Consider the following 27,818-nt stretch of genomic DNA (forward strand, 5'->3'; position numbering starts at 1 on the left):
CTCAGCTTCAATGTAAGTAGCTTATAAATATTTTTATGTGTTTAGTCATAAATACAACATACAGTATATATTAGAAAAAGCATCAGTCACAGGAGCAAACAGGAGTTACAGTAGTTTTGTGCAAACAACACTCAAATTTTGAATTTTCACAAACATTTGTTTATCCCCTTAAAATAAAAAAACACCAAGAACTTATTCAAGAACATTTGGCACTTTTCAAGTAAAACCATCAGAAATCTTTTTCACTTGAGAAGATATCAAAAGATATCATGAATTCTGAGAATTGGATATTCTGATACTGAGGTAAGAACTGGGGAATATTGTATCTACTGTGAATTCCACATTTTCCCTCTGGGTCAAAAAAAGAGCCAATGTCTCATGCTCAACAAGATTATGCATGTTTAGCTTTGTGCAAATACTAGCTAATAATAGCTATTTTTATCTATTTCAACGTTCAGGCTTCACAAGGAATTCTCAGGCTTGTCCTCAGCCACACAGCAGCAATAAAATCATTTAGCCCTTTAACTAATTTTACCGTTGTCCCCCGAAACACAGCACATCATCTACAAAATCTAGGCCAGTTGTGTTTATGTTTAAAATAACTAATTTGTATGCTGGTTACCAACTCTAATATAGTAAATACCTGAGAACACAATACGTGCTGTCTGAAGGAATACTTTCAGCAAGCATTAGGGGCTGGATAAGGTAAAACCCTTAGGTCAGGACCAAGCCTTCAACAACCGATGAAACCCTGAATATTCATCTAATATGAATATAACGCAAAGTAGAGACCCAGAATTCAGATTTTAGCCTAAAAAAGTGCTTATTTTGGAAAATTTGACCTTAAATTGGAAACCAAGGTCGTTTTTGTTCCACAAAAACAATAAAGACAAAACTATCCCTCCTATTTAAATAGTATTGCAGCTAATTCAAGATTATTCTTGACATGTTAATGTCAAATTCACCAAACTCTGTTTAATTCCTCTAACTTCAGCTCCACAGGTACATTTGTGTAGGCCAGTAGGTATTAAAGCGCGCAATACCAGAAATAGCCTCTGGAGGGCCTCACTAGAGCTCTCTGCAATAAGGAGCAACAGCCAGATTATGGTGTCCACACATCCAAAGAACACCAAAACATCCCCTCCAAATCCTTTTCTTCATCTTGAGTTTTGCGGTGGCCCTCCAGTGCCTTTCTGTTACCCAGCGGACCCTACCGTCCATATCCTTTCACCAACGCTGGCTCTTGGCTGTGCCAGGGGATGCCCCCGCTCCGAGCCAAGACTCTATAGCAGCAGCCAAAATCCCTCTCGCAGGGAGAGCATCTGCTTTATCGAGGGAATACTATCATCTGGCTCCAATTGAATTGATTTCACAGCATTAGAAAAATAGAATTCAGTTTTCTCTCAAGATAAATCTTTTCACATTTCCAATATGAAAAATAGATCGTAAGAACTCTTACGATTTCTGTCTTTGTTGCTCCAGTTTGGTGAAAGGCATTTCTGTTGGAGTAAATAAAACTTATAATAAGACACCTCAACACATGTGCTAAAAATAGCTGCTACTTTAAAACGCATATTATATAAATGGAGCCCTGCGCTCTTTAAGGACAGCTGCCATGTAGAATCCGACACGGATAGCAACGCCATTCCTACCAAGTCGGAGCGCATTGTTGCATGCTCGTAAGGCTCTATCGCTTATTAGTTTGCGTTCCTCGTCGGTTTAAAGTAGATCTACATCCTTTGCAACGTCCTTTCAGAGTCGGTCTATAACAGGGCAGCCTTGAGTAAAACCGCACTTGCATACTGACAAGGTACAGGAGTGCCAAGAGACGTACGGTCTCCGGAGACAAAAGGCAGGTTTACCATATTTGTAAATCTCCATAGCAACAGTGAAAAAAGTTGCCCATAGCAACAGTAGCACAGTGGCCAACTCTTAAGAGTGAATATGGCTTGGTGAGAGAGCTGCTAACCTATGTAGTCATGTGTAGTAATTCACAGGTATATTGCAGCACAGAGGAGACCAGCAGTGTCCGAGTTTCTTTGGAAGTACGATACAATTGTTTAAAAAAGCATTAGTTGGCTTTTTAAGGCTTGCCTATCCAATGTGATTGTGTATTAAAGACACTGCTGCTTCCCTGCTGTGTGGGATTAGTCAATAGTAAACATGCATAGAAGACACACACATCCCATCACAGAGCTAAAATATGACCGTAATACTAAACGCTATAGAGCTAAACAGTATAGATCAGCTTCAGCAACACACGCTAAGGCTTCAGTACAGCCCTAAGCACAGGCTTAACACAAACACACCAAACCAATCCCAACGGTGCTAGATCAGCCCCACATCAAATAAGACCATATTAAGAACAAATCTGACCCGTGCCGTAAACCTACCCCCCTCCACCCGTCCCGAATAAGTGTGACTTGTGCTTGAAACACTGGGGTTTGGTTGATCATTACTGAATGGGTCAAATTAGAGGCACAGCAGATGAGAGATCCTCAGCCCTGATCTTCACAGCGGCAGTCGATAGATTGACAGACACTGACTGAGGGCAGGTGCAATGCACCTGTCTGTCCAGATGTGCATGGCTGGAAATGAGCCTTCTCGTGTTTGATCACATTTAGCTTCGGTGAGAAACTTCATTACAATTCAGCTCAATGTGTCTGCTAGGCACTGGAATTACAGTGGGAAAACCAAATGATGCAAGGGAAATTATTCATTTTTACCACTAGGCAGGAGAAATGATCTGGAGACTGTGTATATAGTGAACGTTTGACATAAACTATGATGTCCGGTTGTGCTTTCTCGGCTTTACAGAGATTTTAGTATTGCCGTTTCAACATTTCTCAGGGCATTGGTGCTGTTTACAGTCATGGTACGCAGGACATAGGATCTCTCATTATGCTGTGATTTTTCTCCCTTGAATGCCATCCCTCAATGGCAAATCCCTCATTGCGCCATGTGAAGTGAATGGTTTTGAGCAGGTAATTGGATGGTGGACTTTGTAGATTGTAGAGTGACCTCCCTTTCCCACCCCAGAAAGTGAATTTGTCAGATGAGAGGGATTAGGGGTCAAAGAGATCAGCGTGTGGCAGAAGATCCACCTCCTTGTTGAAGCGTTCAATCTCCTTATTGGCCTCCTGCACGTATTCTTCTATGAACTGGTCCATTACTGAACACACATTTAAGGAAACTATGCAACAACCAAATCACATAAACAAACAACAGGAATGTAAATATCTGCACTTGCAATGATTTGATAAGATTTCCAGTGTTCATTAAATCAGGGTTAATCAACCAAGGGGCCTTAATAGACTTCAAAGTGAGCCTCAGTGTGACATAAATCTAAGTAAAATAAGCCAAAAGCATAATTAAACTAAATTAAAAAGTGTTTGGTTATTTTTTAGCATATACAAAACTCTCTGTTAATGTCAATCTCTAAAAGATTTAATTGGGTAAAAATTGTAAGTGAGGGCCTTAAAGTGTTTGTACTAAATGATGTAGTAACAATTCAAATTAAAGGTAAAGTGTTTAATTTTCGTACTAGCAGTGCAGGGGTTATTCACTTACCTTTAACAATCTCTGACTAACGTTCCATTAAAGGGACACTCCAAAAATATATGCAAATTTTTCAGCTCCCCTAGAATTAAACATTTGATTTTACAGGGTTCCCACACCTTGGTTAACTTCAAATTCAAGGACCTTTTAAGGACTTTCCAGGTCCAATACCCTCAAATTTAAGGACTAAATGTGTGGACACATTTCAAGTGAGAGCAAGGTTACATCGTGTTACCATTAAAGATACATTGTTAAAGTTCCCTTTAGAGGGAACTCATTCTGAGTCACTGCGGTGACACCTTGGGGACGCCTCCAGGGGTAAGTGCGTCTGAATGGGTATATCAAATTCAACCAATGGTGAGGCTTAACAACAAAGACAGGGTGACGCGGGAGCCAGGAAGTATATCGCTATCTGAAATATTGCCAAAGACGACGCAGGAAGTATGGCAAGGGAGACGCAGCGTCTCGTTCCCTTCTCAGGGAACAACAGTTATGTACGTAACCGGAAACGTTTTCATGTGTCAAACACAACTATGCAAAAAATCATTTTGGTGTGAATTCAGCATTCGCATACAGAAGATATAAGCATTTAAAGCCAACAGTTTAGCACGTGTGATTAGGCTAGAAATGTTATGATATTATCCTACACTACACAGGGAATAATATGGATTTTTTTCCAGAAAACTTCTTGCATAAAATAGATTCAAGCACTTTTAATGACCTGTATCTATGTATGCATATTTTCAAAAACTTCCCAGAGCCCCAGATTCACAAACTTTCAAGGATTTCAATGACCCGTGGGAACCCTGATTTTTATCGTTTTGGAATCCATTCAGCTGATCTCCGGAATAGCTTAGCATAATCCATTGAATCTGACCAGACCATTAGCATCGCACTCAAAAATAATAGTCCCCTGCTATTGAAAGTTACCAAGGGGACTATTTTTGGCCGCTGCGTAACATCATTGCGCCTGCTGCAGCCATGGTACGGTAGCAAAGTTCTTGATTATTACGCCGGAATGACTCCTTGATTAAATGCCATATCTGCCTAGAAAAATCGCAACTTTTCATTTTCCGCAGATCTTAGTTCATGATGTAACTACAAAAGAGTCAAGTTTAAAATAGGAACATTTTTGAAACTCTTTGGTCATTTTTGAGCGCGATGCTAATGGTCCAATCAGATTCAATGGACCATGCCAAGCTATGCTAAAAGTGGCACCGCCAGACCCAGAGATCAGCTGAATGGATTCCAAAATGGTAAAAATCTAATCTCTAGGGGAGCTGGAAAATAAAAATATTTTCAAAAAAAGTGGAGTGTCCCTTTAATTAATCATAAAAACTCTTGCAGCAGTGCGCCGAAAAGCAAACAGAGTTGAATTAGATTCGCTGAAATATTTTGGAATTGAAGGATACGAGGATGAAAATTTTGTTTTTCTCCGAAGAAACTGACAAAGTGATGACCGTTGTAGAAGTAACCAGGAGGAAGAGGATCAAGGTGCCTTTTCATCTATGGGTAAATATTGAAACCAAAAAGGTCCCATCTGGTTCACTGCTCAGGTAATGAGTAGACAGTGTAGGTGTAAATTTGTATGTATATACTCACATGGACGTATTTGATCTCCTGTGGGGTGAGTGTCCTCTTATTCTTCTTAATCTGCTTTTGCACTTTCTGTCAAATACAAAAATATTGTAATTTTGAATTTTAAATTCATTTTTTTCTTTTTAAATATTGTGGTATTATTTACAAATGACTTATCTGTGAGCTTCATAATTTTTTTAAATGAATGTGCCCTCATAACCTTTAAATCAAAAATGCAAATCTCCTTCCCTCCTCGAAACGACCTCTCTTCACTCCCGTTACGGCAGGGGTGTCCAAAGTCTGTCCTGCAGGGCCGGTGTCCTGCAGAGTTTAGCTAAAACTTCCCTCAACACACCTGCCTCACATTATGAGAGCCGTTTCCCAATGTCAAGGAAGGATCCTCGGAAGCTAGAATTTCGAGGATGCTACGTCATCGACGTCCGTCGAAGGACTGTTCCAATGTCGAGGATCCTCGAAATTTCAGCCAAGGACTGAGTCCTTCGTTCGACAAATATCCCATATACAGGAAAGGATGCAAATTTGTATCCTTCGCGCTCTTCACGCGCTGAAATCACCCACAATCCTCTGCGCGCAGCACCGAAAGCACACCTTTCAATCACGTAATGACGTAATGACGTGCACTTGCTAGCCTGTTCCATTTAACGTGTTCTCCGAATGCTTAAAAGGAGCCTCGCCTCGCAAGGAAGTGACTTGTAAGGACTAATCTTGCCAAGGAAGTATTCTTGACATTGAGAAACAGCCCTAGTCTGCCTAGTAAGACCTTGATTAGCTGGATCAGGTGTGTTTGATTAGGGTTGGAATAAAACTCTGCAGAGACACCAGCCCTCCTGGAGCAGGATTGGACACCTCTGCGTTAAGGGCATGAAAAGTGGGCAATGCCCGGGAAAAGATTACAGTGATTAGCAAATAGCAAAATGACCCAACTTCCAATTAATTCTCCATAGACGAAATTCAAGTCCACATCTACCTTTATTTTATTCCAGAAGCCGTGTCACTCAGATCATGAGTTTTAAAATTCATAGGGCTGTCAATAGATTAAAAAAAATAATCTAGATTAATCGCATGATTTCATGAGTTAACTGCGATTAATCGCAAATTAATCGCACATTTTTATCCATTCTAAATTTACCCTAATTTAACACTTTTCGGGTTTTTAATATTCTAATCATATATACATATACAGGGAGTGCAGAATTATTAGGCAAGTTGTATTTTTGAGGATTACTTTTGTTATTGTACAACTACAGTGCTCTTGGTCAATTCAAAATGTTAACAAACCCTCAAACCTGAACATTTAAGTAGTAAAAGTGACATTTTGGCTTTCTTAAGAGAATATTTCTATGTACATCATTATTAGGCAACTATTAGTGTGCAGAATTATTAGGCAACTAAATTTTGTGCAGCCACAACCACAGCCTCCCAGACACTGTTCAGAGAGGTGTACGGTTAACCTTCACTGTAAATGTCCTGCTTAAGAAGGGATCAAAAGGTCTCAATAGGGTTTAAGTCAGGTGAAGAAGGGGCCATGTCATTAGTTTTTCACCTTTAAGGCCTTTACTGGCCAGCCACTCAGTTGAGTACTTTGATGCATGTGCTGAAGCGTTGTCTTGCATAAAAAAGTCTTATTGAAAGATGCAGATTTTTCCTTGTACAACTGCTTGAAGAAAGTGTCTTCTAAACATTGGCAGTAGGTCTGAGAGTTGTTTTTTATTTCCATTTTCAACCCAAAAAGGTCCAACAAGCTCATGTTTAATAATACCTGTCTGTGCCTGCCTGCCTGTAATGTGGGGGACGCTTTCTTCAAGCAGTGGTGCAGGAGGGGGTTTGCATCTTTCGAGAAGATTATTTTGTAGGACAGCGCTCCATCGCATGCATCACAAGTGCTCCGCTGCATGGCTGGCCAGTAAAGGCCTTAAAGGTGAAAAACTAATGACATGGCCCCCTTCTTCACCTGACTTAAACCCTATTGAGACCTTTTGATCCCTTCTTGAGCGGGACGTTTGCAGTGGGGGTGGACCGTGCACCTCTCTGGGCAGTGTCTGGGAGGCTGTGGTTGCGTCTGCACAAAATGTTGGCTTAGACCAGATCAGGAAACTGACTGAATCCGTGAATGGAAGGCTTGTGACTGTTATCGAAAAGAAAGGTGGCTATATTGGTCACTGAGTCTATATATTTTTTTATTTTTTATTGTTTTATTATTTTTTTTTGTAAATGTAGAGTTTGTTTATTATTCTCACTTTAACAGGTGAAAAAAAAACAAGTGAGATGGTAAAATCTTTGTTTTTCATTTAGTTGCCTAATAATTCTGCACACGAATAGTTGCCTAATAATGATGTACATAGAAATATTCTCTTAATAAAGCCAAAATGTCACTTTTACTACTTAAATGTTCAGGTTTGAGGGTTTGTTAACATTTTGAATTGACCAAGAGCACTGTAGTTGTAAAAAAACAAAAGTAATCCTCAAAAATACAACTTGCCTAATAATTCTGCACTCCCTGTATAGATGCTTTATGGAAATGTATGTTAACAACAGCCTGTTTACATTTTAACAGAATCACCAGCCATTGTTTTGTATATGAATTTTCCTTTCAGAAGATTTTTCTTTCTCCATTTTTGTTTGCTGCTGCATCATTTGTGACCTGTGCTGGCAAGTTGAGTCGGAATTAGCAAATAAAAAAAAAATAGTTGTTCATATTTTGACATTCTCTATTAAAACATAGAACAATGCATGATTTGTTGAAATATAACAAATTATGACAGAACTACACGTGTTTGAAGTTGAAAGAGTCAAATTACCACAAAAATTTCCACATCCATACATTATATTACCACATCAATACCTTAAAATCAGTGGTAAAACTAATAGATTTAGCACACACAAAGCAAAAACATCATCAATGTATGTTCAACTTTTTTCCTTTTGTTTGATTGACATTGAGACAGACTGCTTAAAATCTAAGTGATCTAATATAATGTTACACATCAGATATTTTTACCCAACAGTTAACCAAACATTTACTTAAAACATAACAGATTATAGAGCCTACCTGCGTGAATTCTTATCAAAACAGATATTTGTAAAACTGTAATTTTGTGTAGATGTCTATATATCCGGGTCGCGCACTCGCGCGTCTGTGTGCACGCGCTTCAGATATCAGTCAGTCAGCGTGAGGGGATCGCTTTTGAGTCTTGTCGCTCTTAATAACTCTTTAACAATAATCAGGTACCGAACTTTATCTCTCTTAATGACTATTTTAACATCAAGAAAGTCCTGCAGTCTATTTTATAAGTCATGCATAAAAGCGAAACCAAAATGAATTGTGACGCATTTTTGTATTAGATTAAGCATTAGGAGGACGGGAACGTTACACCTCTCAGACGTATAAATAAAGATCATATCAGATGTCCAACGAGCATTTAGAGCATTGGATTTGGTAGACGGACCGATTTGCTTAATGTTCTTATTTCTATGAAAACCTTTTACTCATTTAGAGAGAGTCACATTTGTCTGCGTCTCTGTTCATTCAACTATGGGCTGGACCAAGGGCCAAACAGAAATTGCGTGTTGCGTTAATGTCCGTTAATAAAATTAGTGGCGTTAAAATTAATTTGCGTTAACGCGTTATTAACGCGTTAATTTTGACAGCCCTAAAAATTCACCTTTATGTTTATAATAATCCGTTTCCAGCCATGCCTATGAACACACCCTACCCCTGGCAAAATCATTTAATGCTTGTTTATTTAGGCTAACCTGATAGATTTTACATTTATGCATGTGGCAGGTGCTTTGATCCAAAACGACTTACAGTTCATTTCATCAGTAGATGTTTTTATGACCTAAACGTATGTAAATGCAGGGATTGGGATACAAATTGAAAACATTTTTACCCCATTTTGTATCCCTCCACTTCTCAAACCAAAGTTACACCCTTGAGTATTTGTGTTCATGACTTTTTGCGCTGCAAACACATTGCCCTACCACTAAGCTATACAGAAGCACATGCTAATGTTTTCAGCTACTATTATGTAGCACTACAGCTATGATGCATTTACCTGTTTAGCACATTGGCGAAGCCAGTCCTTCAGGCCCTCCCGGGTGAGCCCCACTCCATGAAAGATTAGGTAAGAGTTGTTTGTTGTCTCTGGGCCATGGTGAGATTCCTGATCGGGTGCGACTGTCACAAACCCACTGATAGAGTTACAGTTTACCACCATCAGTCTGTCGTTGTCTACAGTGAACAAGATATCGCATGCAGTTAGATCCACACACACACACTTCACTGACTAACATGCTGCCTGTTACCGTATCAAACATGTCATCAGACAGGGAGTTATGTCTAGCACAGCGTGCCAACAGTCATCCATCCCAATCAATCACTCCTCTGCGGTGTGGATTACATCTTATTAGCCATGTACACACACAAGCAAGGAATCGGCCTTAACACGATGCACTGAGTATTACGAAAATGTCAGTAAATTAAATCACACGATAGGAATGGGCATTTCGGTTACTTTGCCTGCTCGAGTACTCGACAGCCTTTGCATCTCATACCATGACGCATCAAATTGTTTTTCAATTCTTGTGACACCTGTGGTCTGCCCCATTCAGCCATGTTCCTACTGAACTGTTTCAAAGGAAGTGCTGATGCAAATTAAAATAATCACAAAATTAAAAATAATCCTACTTTTGGCATGTTTGTGCATAGTTAATACTGGATTTTGTGTGAAATGTAAAGTTAAAAACTAGGGCTGCATAGCGACCAATCGCAACCAATCGTTTGCAGAACAAACGCCCCTGTCCACATCATACATGTGTGTGCACTGTGTACAATAATCGTGTAAACATGCATGTATAATTTTAAGAAATAAATATATTTATATATCAAGTATTCATATTTATATATAATGTAAATTAAGTGTATTTTTATTCAGATTTTTCGATTAATCTGTTTTTTTACGTGGTCGATTCAAAATCAATTCTTAAAGCCCACAAAACGATTTTCCCCCCATATTTATTTCCGCAAACATTGAACGTAAGATTAACGTTAATCTAATCACTAGTCTTCTGCACTCTCTTTCTTTCCTTGCGCGATGTTACCAAGGAGCGAGTAATTCATTCAGTCTTTATTCTAATGTAATATAATATTCTAATATAATATAAAATAATATTCTATATTCATTGAGTTTAATCGAAAAGCGAGTATAAAAATCGGCCCGATAACCGGAATCGAATCGATTTGATAGCGTGTGAAATGAAATCGGATCGATCTGGAACATCTGAATCAATACCCAGCCCTATACAGAATTATTATACACAGTTCACACAGATATATGAAGCAAACAAAAACTTCCACTCTGCAAACGACCAGTCGCGACCAATCGCCATGCAGCCCTACTAAAAACATGAATTAAAAACCACTTTTTCACGGTCGATTACTGCTTTTACCTCCAAGTACTCATGCCCATCCCTATCACACACCAAATCAAACATAAGTAACAAAAATCAAAAAGATATCCATAACAAAACACAGATGATTCATGGTGATAACTAGGCATCACAGATGGTTTTGGATAAACTACACTACCTAGCATACTGTAACTCAAGCACTATTAAATCACTCAGAGCTCTCCATTCTGCCAATCTGCCCACTCTCACCATGCAACTACACCATAGACTCAAAGGAACAAAGGACGAGAGAAAAACCCTCCAAAAAAAGGTACGACTGAGAAAAAATGAGTGAGAGGAACAGATGTGTGCAGGCCACATCACTTTGAGGATTCAGAGGTGAGAGTCCTACCGTGTGGCGTTACCCCACAGGCCCCCTGTCTACTACTCATAGGAAAATCATACATTTACTACACAGACAAAATCAGAGCGAGAGACATCCTGGAATCAAACAGTACATATTTATAGACAATCATAGTTGATTCTTGACTGTCACATTATTATTTCCTATTAAAAACTCATTTGAAAGCGGATGATGCAGGAGATGGAGACAGATTGCCCTACCAGAGAACATCACTTTCCCGCTGATGTGATAGATGTTTCCTGTTAACGGACTGGCTTTCAGAGAGGATTTCAGAGCTGAGGAAAGACACAGCAACAGTACAAAAAGCGAGTTATGCTTTGATCACGCTGCTACTTCCATTTTTAGCACACTGTCAGTGCTCTTTTTGTCTAATTAAAGACTCTTATGCTTTTGTTACAAACACTTTTGAATATACACTTACCTAAAGGATTATTAGGAACACCATACTAATACTGTGTTTGACCCCCTTTCGCCTTCAGAACTGCCTTAATTCTACGTTGCATTGATTCAACAAGGTGCTAAAAGCATTCTTTAGAAATTTTGGCCAATATTGATAGGATAGTATCTTGCAGTTGATGGAGATTTGTGGGATGCACATCCAGGGCATGAAGCTCCCTTTCCACCACATCCCAAAGATGCTCTATTGGGTTGAGATCTGGTGATTGTGGGGGCCATTTTAGTACAGTGAACTCATTGTCATGCTCAAGAAACCAATTTGAAATGATTCGATCTTTGTGACATTATTGCATTATCCTGCTGGAAGTAGGCATCAGAGGATGGGTACATGGTGGTCATAAAGGGATGGCCATGGTCAGAAACAATGCTCGGGTAGGCAGTGGCATTTTGGTGATGCCCAATTGGCACTAAGTGTCCTAAAGTGTGCCAAGAAAACAATCCCCACACACTTACACCACCACCACCACCAGCTTACACAGTGGTAACAAGGCATGATGGATCCATGTTCTCATTCTGTTTACACCAGAGTCTGACTCTACCATCTGAATGTCTCAACAGAAATCAAGACTCATCAGACCAGGCAACACTTTTCCACAGTCTTCAACTGTCCAATTTTGTTGAGCTCGTGCATGTAGCCTCTTTTTCCTATTTGTAATTCCTAATAATCCTTTAGATGAGTGTATATTTAATGATAATAAGCACACACACTTACCTTTACAGTGCTGCAGAAATAATGCTCTGTCCACAGGACGACTGAACTCGATACAATGCTGAGACATGGACAAAGAGCCACTTCCAGATACAAACCTGCCCTCCCACCTGAAACATTTCAGAGTACTTAAAAACAATCCCCTTTGCACATACACACAATCCTAGAGAGAAATAGAGAAAATATTACCAGCCAGGATACAGCAGGTATCGTGCTCTGATCATGTGAGACTGCGAGAAGCTGCTGTTATTCAGGATAAGATTCATATCTTCAGTCCTACGATACAAAGAAATCCATACTGTAAGTAAGATTACAAAGAGCTGTGTGAATGCACGAGTGTAATTATTTATATGCAGACCTTCTGACTGCTCCTTTTTCTGCTAAGATGAATGCAGTGCTGGGATTGGCTGACCGGATCAACTGTTGCGTGTGTTTCAAAAGCGTGTGCTTCTGCTCGGTGGTCAGCCCCGTGAAGACAACGTTGCTGACGATGCCTAAAAAAGAAACGGATTACCCATTTATTTAACTGGTTGGCAGCAGATATTTTTTTTAAAGCTACTAATAGTTCACATATTATAGGCCAATTCCCTTGGCACAAAAGTTTGCTCATACAACTGGTCTAGCAAGTCACAACCGACAAATATTAGATCTACATTTATGATAAAATTAACATATGTGACACTGGACCACAAAACCAGTCATAAGGATCAATTTTAAAAAATTGAGATTTATACATAAGCTGAATAAATACGTTTTTGTTGATGTATAATTTGTTAGGATAGGACTATATTGACCCGAGATACAACTACATGAAAATCTGGATTCTAAATATTAAGAAAATCACATTTAAAGTTAAAGGTAAGCAACACATTGATACATCTTTGCATATTTCAGCTAAAATTTATTTATTAATTTTACAGTCTATGTATGTTTTGTTATTAGGGACTTTAAGCAACAGCTGCAAATGGAACGGCTACGGCGACCGGAAGTATGTTGTCACACCGCCGTAGCCAAGAATGTAAAATCACTAAGCAATCGTAAACAGGACAGTGCAACGCGGCATTAATTCATTTGAGATACAAAAAATGTCATTTAAAAAAGCAAGAGAAGGATTGCTTTTGGCATTAAATTACAATCTTTTGTCAGAAGAGGAGTTTTTACTACTTTTTTTGCTGCCTGAGGTGTTGTTGCTAACAACAGATATATCTTTATACAAACGGATTTTTTTTTTTTTTAAATTAGCTTAAATTTAAAACATTTAACACATATTATATAAAAGACTATTGGTACAATCATTAACTGATGCAATTATAATGTCATATGCCATAAAACATTTATTTACGTAATCTCTCACGTTGTAGCGACTCCGGCAAATCAGCTGTTCTCCCGTAATGAACCGTTACAGTAGAATGACGCAAAGTAGCAGTTAATTTCGCGCATGCGCAATACAACGGCAGAATGCCATTGCCGTTCCACCAGAGCCTGTTGCTTAAAGTCCCTAATCGTTCTGGGGTGCATTAAGCATCATTAGCCAACTACTGTCGTTAGTTACGTCGTTACTGGCGAAGGTCAAGGATTTGGTGTTTCCCGAAACCATAGTTCAAATAAACATTCGCAAGCTGCATCGCAAACTTGTGTGGTTTGAATGACAGCTCTTTACCTGTCGTTAAAAGCATTCCTTGTTATTATAATATGTAGACTTGATCATGCTTTTGAACAAAATAAGCAAAAAACATGTAGTACATTCTATATCCATTATTCTAAATATATAAAAACTTTATTTTACGTCTTTAAGTTTGAAACAGAATTAAAGCGCTGCATTTGAACACTGCGCATGTGAGCAGTCCTACGAGCTTTAAGACTTTTTTGTAAGAGGGAACTTGCGCATTAATTAAATATCTTGAAAATAAATCAGAGATAACTAAATCATGATAACAAAATCAGTCTTCCGATGCAATATATGTTATTTACAGCAATAATCTGACATTAAATCGATTTGCAGACATTGATTAGTACTTCACCTGCCACATGACATCATCAACTATGTTGTTAAACCAACATGGTTCAAACGATGAATCTGCGACAAAGTTACTATGCGTTCGGGAAACAGTTGTGACAAGGTAGTTAGTTTCTCCAAACTATGCATCGTACTTTGTTGGTTCAGCAGCGAGTTACGGCGTTTTTCGGGAAACGCACACCTGAAAACCAATCTCTAACAAAATTCCTTTACAAAAATGTAATAATTTCAGTTTTTTGCTCATTTTTTTTTATTTAAAAAAACATATTTAAGAGTTTATAAACAAAGAAAAAACTAAAGATTGGATGAATTTTTTTTCCCTCGTTTTGTTTGTTTGAAAGCAGAGGGTCTGTTCTTTCATTTAATATATTTTTATTTCCCTGGAAGGCATTTTGTGCAACTTTAAAAAAAGGCTGGAGGGGATGAGTTAATATCCTAATGATTTTTGGCATAAAAATCTATAATTTGACCCATATATGTATTGTTGGCTATTGCTACAAATATACCGGTGCGACTTATGACTATATGTTTTGTGGTCCAGGGTCACATATTTAAATGGTTATTTAAATAAAGCTTGATTTTAATAACTGTGTTTACTTTGTACAATAAACAATTTTGGTCAAAAACTATGATTTCCACCCTAATTACAACCTTTTGTTTACTCAGGCCAGATCTTTAACCACTCTGCTACACCACCACCTCATCTCTAGCACACAAAGGAAACATACTGACAGCAACTCACCCTGACTGCACTGCTCCAGGAGTTTCGGGAAGAAAAGCCTGTGAAAGGCAATTACAGATATGACATCATAGAGGGAAATTACAGTGTGTTAACAGTCCCTTTAGTGATTATTTGGTTACATTGTAATTATATAATTACATATATTTCCTAATTACAGCACTTATGATCTGAATTACAAGTGTTCTTCAGTGAAAGTGGGTGTGATAAATGTCATGTGGAAAAACTCTCAGCTCTTGCCTGTGTTTGATGAAGGACGTGAGGGGGTTGATGCAGGCTGACACGGCACCCACTGACACAACGCTGTGAACTTGAGGGTCTGGATGAGCAGTTATAGCTTGGATTACATCTAGCACATCCGTGTACCTACGACACACACAGACAATATTCAGTTTAGGCAGGCAGCTTGTTCTAAGACAGCCAGGTGTTAAATCCATCTCACCCTGGTATAAGCAGCAAAACCCTGAAGGGCTTCATATCCGTCTCACTCTGTTTGGTCAAAATGCTGCTCAGGAACCGCTGAAGATGTGGTGCACTGAACTCCTCAGAGCCGTCCTTTGCAGGACAAAACACCTCCCACCTGTCAATAAAACTGTACTCAGTATGCGTCCACGATCTCTGAATGCCAGTGTTGACATTGGAAATCACCCAAACAAACACGCCCCTACCCCAATAGAATCTGGACCTTCTTTTGATAGACCCGCCCCACACATACGCAACCCAGGCAACGACACTGCTGATTGGCTACAAGTGTGTTTTGGTACTCGACTCCCTTTTCCAAAGCGTTTTTTCAAAATCGTGCACCCCGTCTTTAACACACTATCATACATTAATCATTTCCACACTTTCTATTAAGAAAAGTGCAATAGAAAAACGAAATGTCAAACTTACAACTTGAAACCCTGGACCGAAATCTACAATTTGACTTAAAAAGCAGCAACTTAATACACAAATATAATATGATTGCTAGCATCTCCATTTTGATCTTGAATGTTGTGCAAAAGGAACACAATCCTAAAAATGTCTCACCTGCCACTGTTCTGATTCACCTCCAGCAAGAAGTCACAGAGATTCTCCTTATGACTGCCTGGAAGACCTGTGATGATGGTGAGGACCACCTACACACACATTTGTCTATGATTATTCACTTTCAATGTTTATCTCCAGCAACAAGCAATGTACATGTTGCACAGTAGCAATATTTTCACATTCATTTCACCTTTTTCTTGGACTCAGGTGTGGTATTTTCAGGTACGGTGTCTGAAAAGACAGCAGACAAGTGGTCGCTGCAGACAGACTCTTCACCCACACTACTGCTGATGGCAAAATGTTGAAGGAATCTAAAAATAAGAATATCAATACATTTGAGCTGTGCAATTCACCATTTTGTATTCAAATGTTTGCAAAAACAAGATAATCGAGGTAACGTGATTATTGTGCCGCAGTTGGAAAATAAACATCACTTGTACACTCAAAGGAAAGCCTTTGGCTTGAGTTGCAAAAGGCATGGGATAACATTCCCAATGAAGAAATATATTAACACTATGCCAGAGAAATGTGCTGCTGTAATTACTGCAAGTTAAAATTGGATGTTTTATGTACTCAGAGCAACCTTTATTATGAAATAAAATCATGTTTGAGGCAAAAAAATCTATGGCTGTTTCTCAATTCCAAGAATGCAAAGAACGGACTTGCGTTCTCGTGCAGATCGGTCTTGCCAGGTGACCTTGGAAGAATGAACTCAGAAGGTCGCAAGAGCACAGAACGCACTTGTGAGAATTGAGATGTGCGATCTTCCTGTTGGTCACCTGACCTGACCTCCGCCATTGTTTTGACGCAATGACTTCTGGGGCGTAAAGCGATTTCAGCGCGCAAGTCTACACTCGATGTATTTTCATGCGTCCTTTGTACCTGCGTTCTTGAGAATTGGAATTGAACTTCAACAGTTAATGATGAAGTAGAGCGAGAACACAAGGACGCAAGATTGCATATTGAGAAACAGCCTATATTTCCAGATCTGTCAGGTATTCTGATAATTTTAATTAATTATGATTTTCCCATAATCAAGCAGCTCTACAAGATATCAATTTCCCAGCACAACACTGTAACTCCTCATCCCATCAAGCCCAGTCTCACGAAATTTCGTTATATAGTCACGTATTTTAGTCACGTATTTTTTTTTATTCTCGCGTTTTTCGTGATCGTATAACGAATTTCTGTTTTCGTGTGATTATCACGTATTGGTTACTCAACTGTTTTGTCCTATTTTCCTACCATTGTCGCTTCGGTTTAGGGTTAGATTTACATAAAATGACATCTCTACCCAAACCCAACTCTAACCCTAACGATAGGCGACATAAAAAAAATCAGAAAAAAATAGTATAAACCAATGTACAAAATGACATTCAAATGCAAGCACCAAATCTAACCCTAAACCGAAGCGACAATGTTTAAAAATAGGAAAAAGCAGTTGGGTAACCAATACTTGATAATCACACGAAAACAGGAATTCGTTATACGATCACGAAAAAACACGGAAAGTCGTGATAATATCACGAAAAAAGAATCAAAAAAAGATGTGACTATATCACGAAACTTTGTGAGACTGTAGTCCCATCACATGTTCCAAAATAACACCATGTCCTAACCAGGCACGACATGCAAGTTTCCAGTGTTTTTGCCACTTTAGCGAAAAACAAATCAAAAACCAACCAGGCAATCTGGGAATCAAAATGTAATCTATATGTAAAAAAGTAATTCTAGGCTTTAGGAATATAATAATTGTACAACCTCATTCTAGGTCTATTTCAGCATACTTGTGACATTGACAACATTAACTCCTTTCTACAAAAGGTCAGATTTCACCAGATGCTCTTTGGAACATTCTCGAATCATGCTGGGATACCGTGAATCATTAGGTTTTGACTTAAGGAGTTGCTGCCAGCTTCAGTGCATGCTGTCATTACAGCAAAGAGAGACATACCAAATACTATGTTAATTTTTGATTTAACTTATTAACCAGAACATGAAAAAAAAACATTTAATTAGTCCTTTTAGACCTCACTATGGTCTCGTACATACTGGATATTAATTCGGTTGTCACTTCACGTTTTAAATGCTTAATCCTGTTCTGTACACACACAGTTCAGTAATTTACGGGGCTGGCAACCGCATTCTACAACCGAATTAATGCAGGTAGTGACAACCGCATTTACAGAAACCCTGCATAGTGTGTACATAACCGAACTAAACAACTAGTAGTAAATAAAGGGTTTAAATGTGTATCATGGACATGACAGGTCTTTCTTCCGAAAACATAAATGCCTAAAAGTGGGTTCTGTATGCGCAGTGCAGAAAATGACAGAGGCATAAGCGTTTGCTGACTAGTGTTGCCAGATCTTGCACAAAAAAAACAGCGAACAAGAAAAATCCAATAATAAACAAAATTAATCCAAATGCTTTACCTCAAAGATCAATTGGGACCGGCACCTTCACACTTTAATAACACCAAAAACTTGATTGCTTCATAAGCCAAAATCAAAAAAACGATTAAGCGCCAAAAAGGTATATAAGAACAAAAAAGACGAGTACCTGGCAACACTGCTGTGGACACAAATGCATGCAATACACAATTATGTTTTGCAAAACATAATGCTGTTAAATTATTTTGGTCAAAGCTGTGAGTGATGAGCACGTGAGACGGCAGAACATTGCTATGGTTATCTCTGTGTCAATCATCACATTTTCAGGAGTGAGTCTTGTTCCGTACAGACATGTAACGAACATTTAGGGGATTCACTCCCCCGCATTTACATGCGGTTGTGTGTACGAGGTCTATAAAGGGCGCAAAATTGGACCAATAAGACTGGTAGTGCCAAAGATAGAAATCAAGCAATTGACAAAATGTCTTGTTGCTTGTCATGTCCAAGGCTACTTATGTCAAAAACTCAGATGGACTTGAAATAGATTAGATATTGCTTAGTCGTGCCTGCTAGGACAGGGTTCATGTGAGTGTACATGTCTGTTACCTGCCCTCTTCTGGCAGCTGTGAATAAGCAGTCTTCAAATTAGCTCCGTAGACATTTGCTGCTGAAGCATGTGTCTCACAAAGCTTGAACAGCCTGACGTACCTGAAAGTAAATGCATCATCAGATATCACCACGCTCTCGTTAATGATATCCAAGCAATACCTCTGGGGTCAGATACAGAATAAGACCATAACAAATCTTGTTGTTGGCAGAGCTAATGCAGACCGATGTGTTAACTCACATGCTTTTGTGCTCAGGGCTCAGCTGGTCGTGGACGACATGTTGAACTCTCAGCTCAGATTCTGACTTGCGCCAAACTGGCAGGACCTGAGAATCATATCACAACTAATTTACAACCAGAAAAAAATATACCCAAAACCAGGCAGGATGACAAAAAACTGATTCCCATCTGTGTGTGACGTGCGTGTGTGTATGTGTTTCAAGTACCTGAGAATAAAGGCTTTTGTAGCTTTTGGTCCTGGGGATAAGAGCTATGGCCAGAGAGTTTTCGGCACTATGTAATGGGAATGGAAGGTGTGGAAGAAGAGAGGTCTGATACTCAATGAACAGCATTGAAATGTCAGACGAGGAGCTCTGTGAAAAAAGTACATACTTTAAGTCAGCGCCAGCTCACAACTGATGATGTAGTGTTGTGTAATGTAATAAACCTGAGATAAGATAGTATCAGTTTTCACCATTAATAGTCTTACATTACAACGATCTACAAAAATATGATTAATTTGTTATAAAGATACAATTGCAGGAAATTGAATAACACTACTTCCACATTACATTAATGAGTTTTGATAAAGCATTTAATTTACAAACACATTCAGTAGGTCAGCTGTTTAAGACTGATGATTTCATTTCTTTCTTTCGACTGAACATTCATTAAAAATAGTTTTGCAGTGCGCAGTATTCAGGTTTTCTCTGTCATAACATTAAAATCAAATGGAAAGCTCACGACTCAGCAAAAGCATATTTTCGTTTACCATGGTGCTGAAGTTTCTGTATCGATGCATGAAAAGCAGTCTGAGTTTTATGACCCTCAACCAAACATCATGAAAATCATCCAATTCTTTCTAAATGAAAAATCATGTGAAAATCAACCCTACTGAGGACATCGCTCACCCCATCAAAGAGTTTAATGGCATTGATGTGACTCATAGAGAGCGTGACGGAGCCGTGATGTGGATGGACAAACAGGATACCCTCTGTGAAAAACACCAGCTTCCCTGGAGGACGATAAAACCATCAATGCCTGTACACGACTACATGATAATGACCTTCCTGTAGAGGTGAAATCTGACCTTCATCAGGTGTAGACAGCAGACTGTTGGAGAACATGTAGGCAGAGTCTTTCACTGTTAGAGGAATGCCCAAACACGTACCATCCTCCTTCTGTTTTCACACACACATAGTAATTATAGTATATACAACAAGAGGAAGAAAGCTTTAATGGTTTCATTTAAGATTACATTATAAAACAAATGAACCTTCAGTAAATGTTGAGCCTGTTCAGACATTCGCACATCAGCTTCATCAACCTATAACACACAAAAATCTATCAATTCAAATCAAAATTGGTTTCTGTATTAGTCAAATTATTGTAATGTTATGCCTTAAATGCCATTCAAAACTGTGTAATTTTCCATTTTGTTGACTAGCAGCGTTAAACGCAAGTGTGTGCGTGTAGATTGAGAGAGATAGTGAGTTCATTATACCAGCCAGGAGACATGGCGAGGAACTGATGAGGTGAGCACAGTAAAGCCGCTGTCTGAGGAAAGGGTGCCATCTGCAGGACAAGAGATGCCTTACAATTTCACATGTGCATGTGAACCACCACCAACTGAATCAAACACAAATCAAATCCTTACCTCTCTGCTGAATGTAAATGCTGGACTCTACAAAGGACTCTGAAAAAACCACTGATCCCAGGTTTACTCCACTTTGAAGATCTGGAATATCATACACCACCATGGACGCCTGTGAAGAACTCCAATTAATTCAAATTTCAATATAAAAGAATATAATTTAAAGCTGAAGCAAGGTAAAAAACAACCCTTGTACTCACAGTTTTTACCAGAAAGCGACTGTCCTCAGCACTGAGTGGAATAATTCTGTGTAGGGAAAAATACTCAAAACATTTATATAATATAAAAATCATAAATATTCAATGAAAAGAGCACAAAGTTGAAATGTACAACAGTGTCAACTGTGTGTGTATGTGTGTGTGTTTGTATAAGGAACTCACGCTCCGTCATTGTCGACAGCCTGTATGCTAAACACAGCTTTGGACCTGAAACAAAGAGACTAAAATCATAACTCACAACAAAAGCAGAGAACATTTAGACCCTCACATGCAGTAACCGTGGGTTCACACCAGCCGCATTTGAGGCATCAAATTTGTGTCTACTGCGTCTAGTTTGCCGCTTGAACATTTTGAGTTTACTTGCTTCATTTGCACGTGAAATTCTAGTCATCGAGACATCGAAGGACTTCTGCGACTCCGCTCGCTTCCTGTAATCACGTCACTACTGAACAAGCTCCTGATTGGTTAACATGGCGCGTTTTCCCGCCAAAGTTCAAATTTTTTAAACGCCGCTTTTCCCATGGCAACGCTCAATTTATGCAAATTAGATGCGGGAAAGAGGTGGAATTGCGTCTACCGCGCCGTGCTAAACGCCTCATTCGCACTGCGAGACCTCCAGACATGCGTCAACGCAACTTCGCATTGACTTAACATTGAAATCACTTACGCATGATGCCTCTACCGCAGCTGGTGTGAATGCAGCGACTTAAATATTACAGATATGCCATTTTAAAGGCTGGGTGCATGATTTTTGAAAAACACTTTGGAGAAGAGAGTCGGGCCGAGTACCAAAACACACTTGTGGCTAATCAGCAGTAAGGGGCGTGTCTACTAACCAACATCGTTGCTATTAAAAGAAGGTCCATATTGTATTGGGGTAGGGGCGTGTTTGTTTGGGTGATTTCAAATGTCAACATTGGCTTTCACAGATCATGCACCCCACCTTTAAGTCATTTTATGTTTTATAATGAAGTGACATTTCAGTGCATTGCATACCTAAGAGCTCCTCTGTACTGGATCAACCCATATTTCTCTAAGGTCAGCTGAAATGTTTGATCTGCTACATCCTTTGCCTTCAAAAAAATATAGTGGTAAATAAATCATCTTAAAAATGTAGTAATTTTCACACTTTATTGTCACACTTAATAATTATCTGTTAAGTTGCCTATTTTACATGTAAAGTGTGTAAAAAAAAGTGTGTAATTTTTGTGTCATAAGGTTTGTGTTTCTTGGGACAGGTAAAACATGTATCATTGCCTGACCTCAAACCCAAGCCATTGGTTGAATCATGTTGCTATGCCAGGCTGGTCGGGATTGTCAAAAAACAAAACACTATGTATATAGTTTATATAGTACAACAAAGCCAGTATTTAACACCCAATGGCTCCCAAACAGTTTACTTTTATTTGTCTTTGCATATTAAGATGGGATGAGTAAAAGTATTTTTAGCACATATCTTTAACAGAAATGTGTTTACACTGTATTTTAATGTAAATCCTACTGTAAATCTACTGTAGTCAAAAGGTTTTCTAATTCTTTTTGCCTTACTGGGACTGGAGTTGATAGAAAAACATTTGATTCCTGCCAGTACAGACTGAACCGCAGCAGAGTAGATTTGTGAAAGCAGCCTGTTACACACCAGATCTAAGTTTAGTACCAGTACAATCAATAAAGTCTCATCCACACAACCAATCAAGAGTACTTACTGGAGATCAGTGCTCTTCTGCTGGGTGTTGTCATTTCCTGTCAAATTAGAAAAACCAGTGATCTAACAATGAAGCTGATAGAAAATCTGGAAGATTTTAAGACATTTTTAAAAGGCATACTTACCCAGATAAGGGACGTGAGTGGTTCCAAAGAAATAGGTTCGAGCACAAGCCAGAGGCCCTTTAGGAGCCACACACTGCAGCAGCTATAACAAAGATAAACATCTCATATAGTTGGAAGCTTACTATATGTGACCCTGGGTATATTTGTACAACTAGCCAACAATACATTGTATGGGTCAAAATTAGACATTTTTTAAATGCCAAAAATCATTAGGATATTACGTAAAGATCATGTTCCATGAAGATATTGTATGAATTTCCTATCATAAATAGATTTATCATTAGCAATATGTGCTGCTAAGGTCTTTATTTGGACAACTTTAAAGGTGACTTTCTCAAATGTTCAAATAGTTACATATCGGCCAAATATTGTTTTTTAACAAACATACATCAGCTTATTTATTCAGCTTTCAGATGATAAATAAATTTAAATTAAAAAAAAAATCCCGTTATGGCTGGTTTTGTGGTCCAAGGTCACATATGTATAAAAAACAACTGAAAATGTAAGGCTTATACTGAGGCTTATGCCAAGATGCCACTGTGTGGCGCTTACTCACCATGTGTTTGGCGACACCCCCATCAGGTCCAGTGTTACGGACCTGGTGGCCTTCAGAGGGGAATGTGAAACAGTAATCCTCCAGGTCATCCTTAGCTGAGTGACTCCCAAACAAGACAAACGGCTGCCTGCTTTTACTGGGATTCAATACAAGCCATATAAAATTCATCATGTGCTTCACAAAGGAAAATTAAGAAATTATTTCCGCATAAAGGTATTAAAACGAACAGCTCTGTGAATTGCAAGTACCTCTTGTCTGTGATATTGCTGGAAATGAGACCATGCGAATAATATGTTCTGAAAGGCTGAAAGACACAGTAAATGTGATTAAGCATCATGCAATGACTCATCTCCAACACAACATAATATAAAATTGCATTCGCAACCCATTTTACTACTGCAGTGTGGTGTATCGGTGTGAAACTGAATATTCAACAAGATTAAAATGTATGTAAAGACTTGATTATATCCATAGGGAACTAGTGGCTCTTTTATATTAGAGTCAACAGCTGTGTACCTCTGCAACTTGGGCCTCTGACAGCTCCTGCATGGACAGTGCACTCTCTATGTCCATACTGGAGAAAAGACAACTCCATTGTCTTTCAAAAAGCTGCAAATCCTGTAAAAAAAGTCGCATTTAGCTGACTAAGAAATGTGTGCGTGAGCATGTAAAAGGTTAATATCTAATTCTAATGCATGGTTTAATGCTTACCTCATTAAGAAGGCTTTCCAGAGAAACTGGGTCCAATCTACTATACACTTGCCAGAGTTTCTGACTCACGTCTGTTAGCTAAGAGATACAAAGGGATTAACAAAGAGATTAATAAAGGTTTTGAACTATTTTTCATCGTTAGTTCATCATCTTAGCTAATGCATTATCTAATGTTATTAAATACAATCTTATTGTAAAATGTTACCGAAAAACCAAACAAGTTTGAAAATTGACACTTTATCATATGTGTTAGTTAATAATATTCTAACAATATAGTAACAATCTAAAATATACATATATATGTATATGTGTAGAATATTAATGTGAGACCTTATATTTCATAGTGAAAAATACTCCAGCCCCGATTCCTTCCAGTGCAAATGCCTGAATGATGGGCCATTTCTCCAGCATGAACATGTCGAATTTTTGAACATGGCCTACAGACAATATGAATTAAACATTAGCGAATAAATGCATTATAAAATGCTATTTTTGTCACACTATGGTAATCGGTGTATTAGATGCTAACCATGGGAACTGTAGGGGATTCCAATACAATGGCAGTCTTGAACCATGGACACAAAACTTGAAATCTTAAATTCCTCTGCCACCTCTTCATCCTCATACTAAAAGAAAAAAAGGAGAAATGAGAAAAAGAGGACCAACCAACACAACTAGTAGATTTGGAAACCACCACAGAGGAGTGGTTTCCCAAACAGGGATTATCTTAAAAAAGTACTAGGCCTTGGTTTAATTAGAAAATATAACTTGTTTTAACAAACATGCCTTACTTGTGTGCATTTTGAGCCAAAACAAAGGGCACTGATGCATTTTCACAGGGTTCCCACACCTTAGTTTACTAAAAAATTTAAAGGAACAATATGTAGGATTGTGGCCAAAACTGGTACTGCAATCACATAACTGGTGGCCAATACACAAAATGACAACATAAACATCAGTTGAGGGCTGCAACTTCACTTTTTAAATGACAATATCCTGGCCGGACCACTGTTGTGAGTGATATAAGTATTTGAAATGAAAATGATTTGTTAATGTCTAGTGACATATCAGGGCCATTTTATGATTCATTGATATCAATTTCTTACATACTGTTCCTTTAAGGACCTTTTAAGGACTTTCCAGGTCAATTACCTCAAATTCAAGGACCAAATGGGGGAACACATTTCAAGTGAGAGCAAGGTTTACATTTTGTTACCTTTCAGATACATTATTACAGTTCCCTTTCGAGGGAACTCGCGCTGCGTCACTGCGGTGACACTTTGGGGACGCCTCCAGGGGTAAGTGCGTCTGAATGTGTTTATCAAATTCAACCAATGGTGAGGCTTAATGACAAAGACAGGGTGTCATTAAGCCTCAACCAATGGTGAGGCTTAATGACAAAGACAGGGAGCCAGGAAGTATATTGTTATCTGAAATATTGCCAAAGACGGCGTTACAGGTACGCAGGAAGTATGGCAAGGGAGACGCAGCGTCTCGTTCACTTCTCAGGAAACAACAGTTACATACGTAACCCGAGACGTTTTCATTTGTCAAACACAACTATGCAAAAAAGCATTTTGGTATGAATCAACATTCACATACAGAAGAAATAAGCTTTTTAAAGGGAACAGTTTAGCATGTGTGCTTAAAAAGTCTAGAATATTTATGATTTTATCCTACACTACATAAGGAATATGGATTTCCCCCCCCCCAGAAAACTTCTTGCATAAAATAGATTCAAGCACTTTCAATGACCTGCATCTATGTATGTATATTTTCAAAAACTTCACAAGGCCTTGAATTTTTTCCCCAGATTCACAAACTTTCAAGGATTTCAAGGACCCATAGGAACCCTGTTTTCAGTTTGGACAGCTGTTACATTTTTTTAGTCTAGGACTAGTCTAATCCCTGTCCGGGAAACCGCCCCAGAGTGTTAAACCTATAGGAGAGATGTAAGGATTGGGAAAACATGTGGCAGGTCAATACCTCCGTCTCAGTCAGACAGTGGATGTGCAGGTTCCTCCAGTGAGAAACATAAGGAAGCAGGTAGCCATAATTCACTGGGTTGCAGTACAGATGCACACACTCTGACTTAATAAGGATGATCACATCTAGGAATAAACAAACATACAATTAAAGTCTGGTGTAAAATGTGTTTATTTGTTTAAATGCTTTACCCTTTCATATAAACGGATGAGTAGGGACCTACCATCCAGCACCTCCTCTGGGATATCATCTCGGATCTGCTCTATGTCAAAACGGTAGTGTTTATACCGATCACAGAAAAGGTAGTTGGCCAGCTCGCTGCAGCCTACATTGTAACGGCTGTCAATCCCTAAAAAAAGAAACACAAAACAACCTGTTACATACTGGTGGCTCATTGGTGCAAGTCATCTCCACCTGTTTTTGGAGTAAAGATGATATGAGTAAAAGAGCGCAGGTGATCTTGAATAATGAACTCACCCAGGGAGCAGAGAATGCCATCTGGAGCTGTATTAACATCATCCTTCAGCAGAGCTTGAACCTGTCGCAATCTGGAGCAGCTGTAAACACAACATTGTATTACATGCACTGAATATGAACAGAAACATATACCACAATAAATCTTGCATTAGTCTAGATAAGATGGTTCACGGACACGGCTTATAGTTCCAGACTAAAATTCAAGTTTGAGCTGCCTAAATAAAAAAACACATCCATGCCATTGTTTTGTCTCAAAATGCACACCAGTATTGTATTTTGTAAAAACTACTTAAATGTCCTAGTATAACTAAGGCTTAATCCTGGATTAATCTGAACCCTGTCTGGGAAACCGCCCATATGTCACTTTTATGACTTATATCATATTTTTTTAATTGTGGGCAAAATGCTTCAGGGGCAACATTGAAATGAAGCCTACAACCACAAAGGCAGGTCTTTTCTCATTGAAAACGATATCTACGGAGGCCGACTGGAAACTTTCAATCTTTCTTGAAACCCTAAACTGCCCTCTCCCACTCTAAAATATAACATCTTGCTTCAAATAGTAAGAATAATAGCGTACATTTGGCATTTATATGTGGTATACAAAATTATCTAATGTTACATATAGACACAGGAAGATGTCGCGATATTTGGATTTCAAATATTAACGCTCAAGGCAGGCATTTGAATATCAAATATCACACAGACTGAATAACGTTTACCAAATAACAATACAGTTAGCTATTAAAAATACAGCAAAACGGATGTTTACTGTATTTATGACTGTCACCATCGCGGGTAAGTTAACGTTAGTGTCTCAAGGGAACACAAATAAACCGAGACAAATGATGGTTTTCACTAACTCAATGGTGGGCGGGGGCGTTAGACAATTTAGTTAGCGATAATTATCTGATAGATCATAACAGTTCGTTGAACAACTGACAATTGTGTTACATTTTACAAGACTACCTCTTTTTTTGAAATCAGTATGCGAAGTACGAACGGACGGTTGGCCCGCGAGCCTCCTCCGCCTTGAAATAAAACCGCATCAACTGGCACGGAAATAAAGGACGGAAATACGAATTACCTTACGGCAGCGGTCATTACTGGAGATTTTCCATTTTTCCTTATAGCAGCCATGTTTATTGCTTGGTATTTAGAAAGCTTTTGGAGAATCGTCACAATTTCTATAGCTGTTGTTAGTCTCCATAGCAAACGATTTACTTACTGTACGAGAGAGAACAACAG

At 38.6% G+C, this 27,818-nt stretch overlaps 1 protein-coding gene across 1 annotated transcript; it reads right to left on the reverse strand.

Moving 5' to 3' along the window:
• Positions 1-17: 17 nt before the first annotated feature.
• dnaaf9 (dynein axonemal assembly factor 9) lies at positions 18-27,818 on the reverse strand. Its single transcript, XM_055169887.2, has 37 exons — positions 27,658-27,818; positions 26,571-26,650; positions 26,317-26,442; positions 26,094-26,218; positions 24,637-24,733; positions 24,438-24,544; positions 24,108-24,185; positions 23,913-24,014; positions 23,645-23,700; positions 23,397-23,532; positions 22,841-22,922; positions 22,717-22,753; positions 22,554-22,638; positions 22,007-22,083; positions 21,173-21,217; positions 20,993-21,038; positions 20,796-20,904; positions 20,643-20,713; positions 20,415-20,465; positions 20,229-20,319; positions 20,050-20,153; positions 19,366-19,512; positions 19,160-19,245; positions 18,919-19,020; positions 16,110-16,230; positions 15,920-16,008; positions 15,333-15,470; positions 15,131-15,256; positions 14,894-14,931; positions 12,493-12,628; positions 12,324-12,410; positions 12,138-12,244; positions 11,170-11,244; positions 9,213-9,388; positions 5,161-5,226; positions 4,971-5,064; positions 18-3,172 (listed from the first exon to the last, which is right to left on the reverse strand). The coding sequence occupies exons 1-37, from the start codon at positions 27,708-27,710 to the stop codon at positions 3,066-3,068; spliced, it is 3,453 nt and encodes a 1,150-aa protein (XP_055025862.2). The 5' UTR covers positions 27,711-27,818; the 3' UTR covers positions 18-3,065.

This window comes from Misgurnus anguillicaudatus, chromosome 11 (genome assembly GCF_027580225.2).
Source record: "Misgurnus anguillicaudatus chromosome 11, ASM2758022v2, whole genome shotgun sequence".
NCBI lineage: Eukaryota > Metazoa > Chordata > Actinopteri > Cypriniformes > Cobitidae > Misgurnus > Misgurnus anguillicaudatus.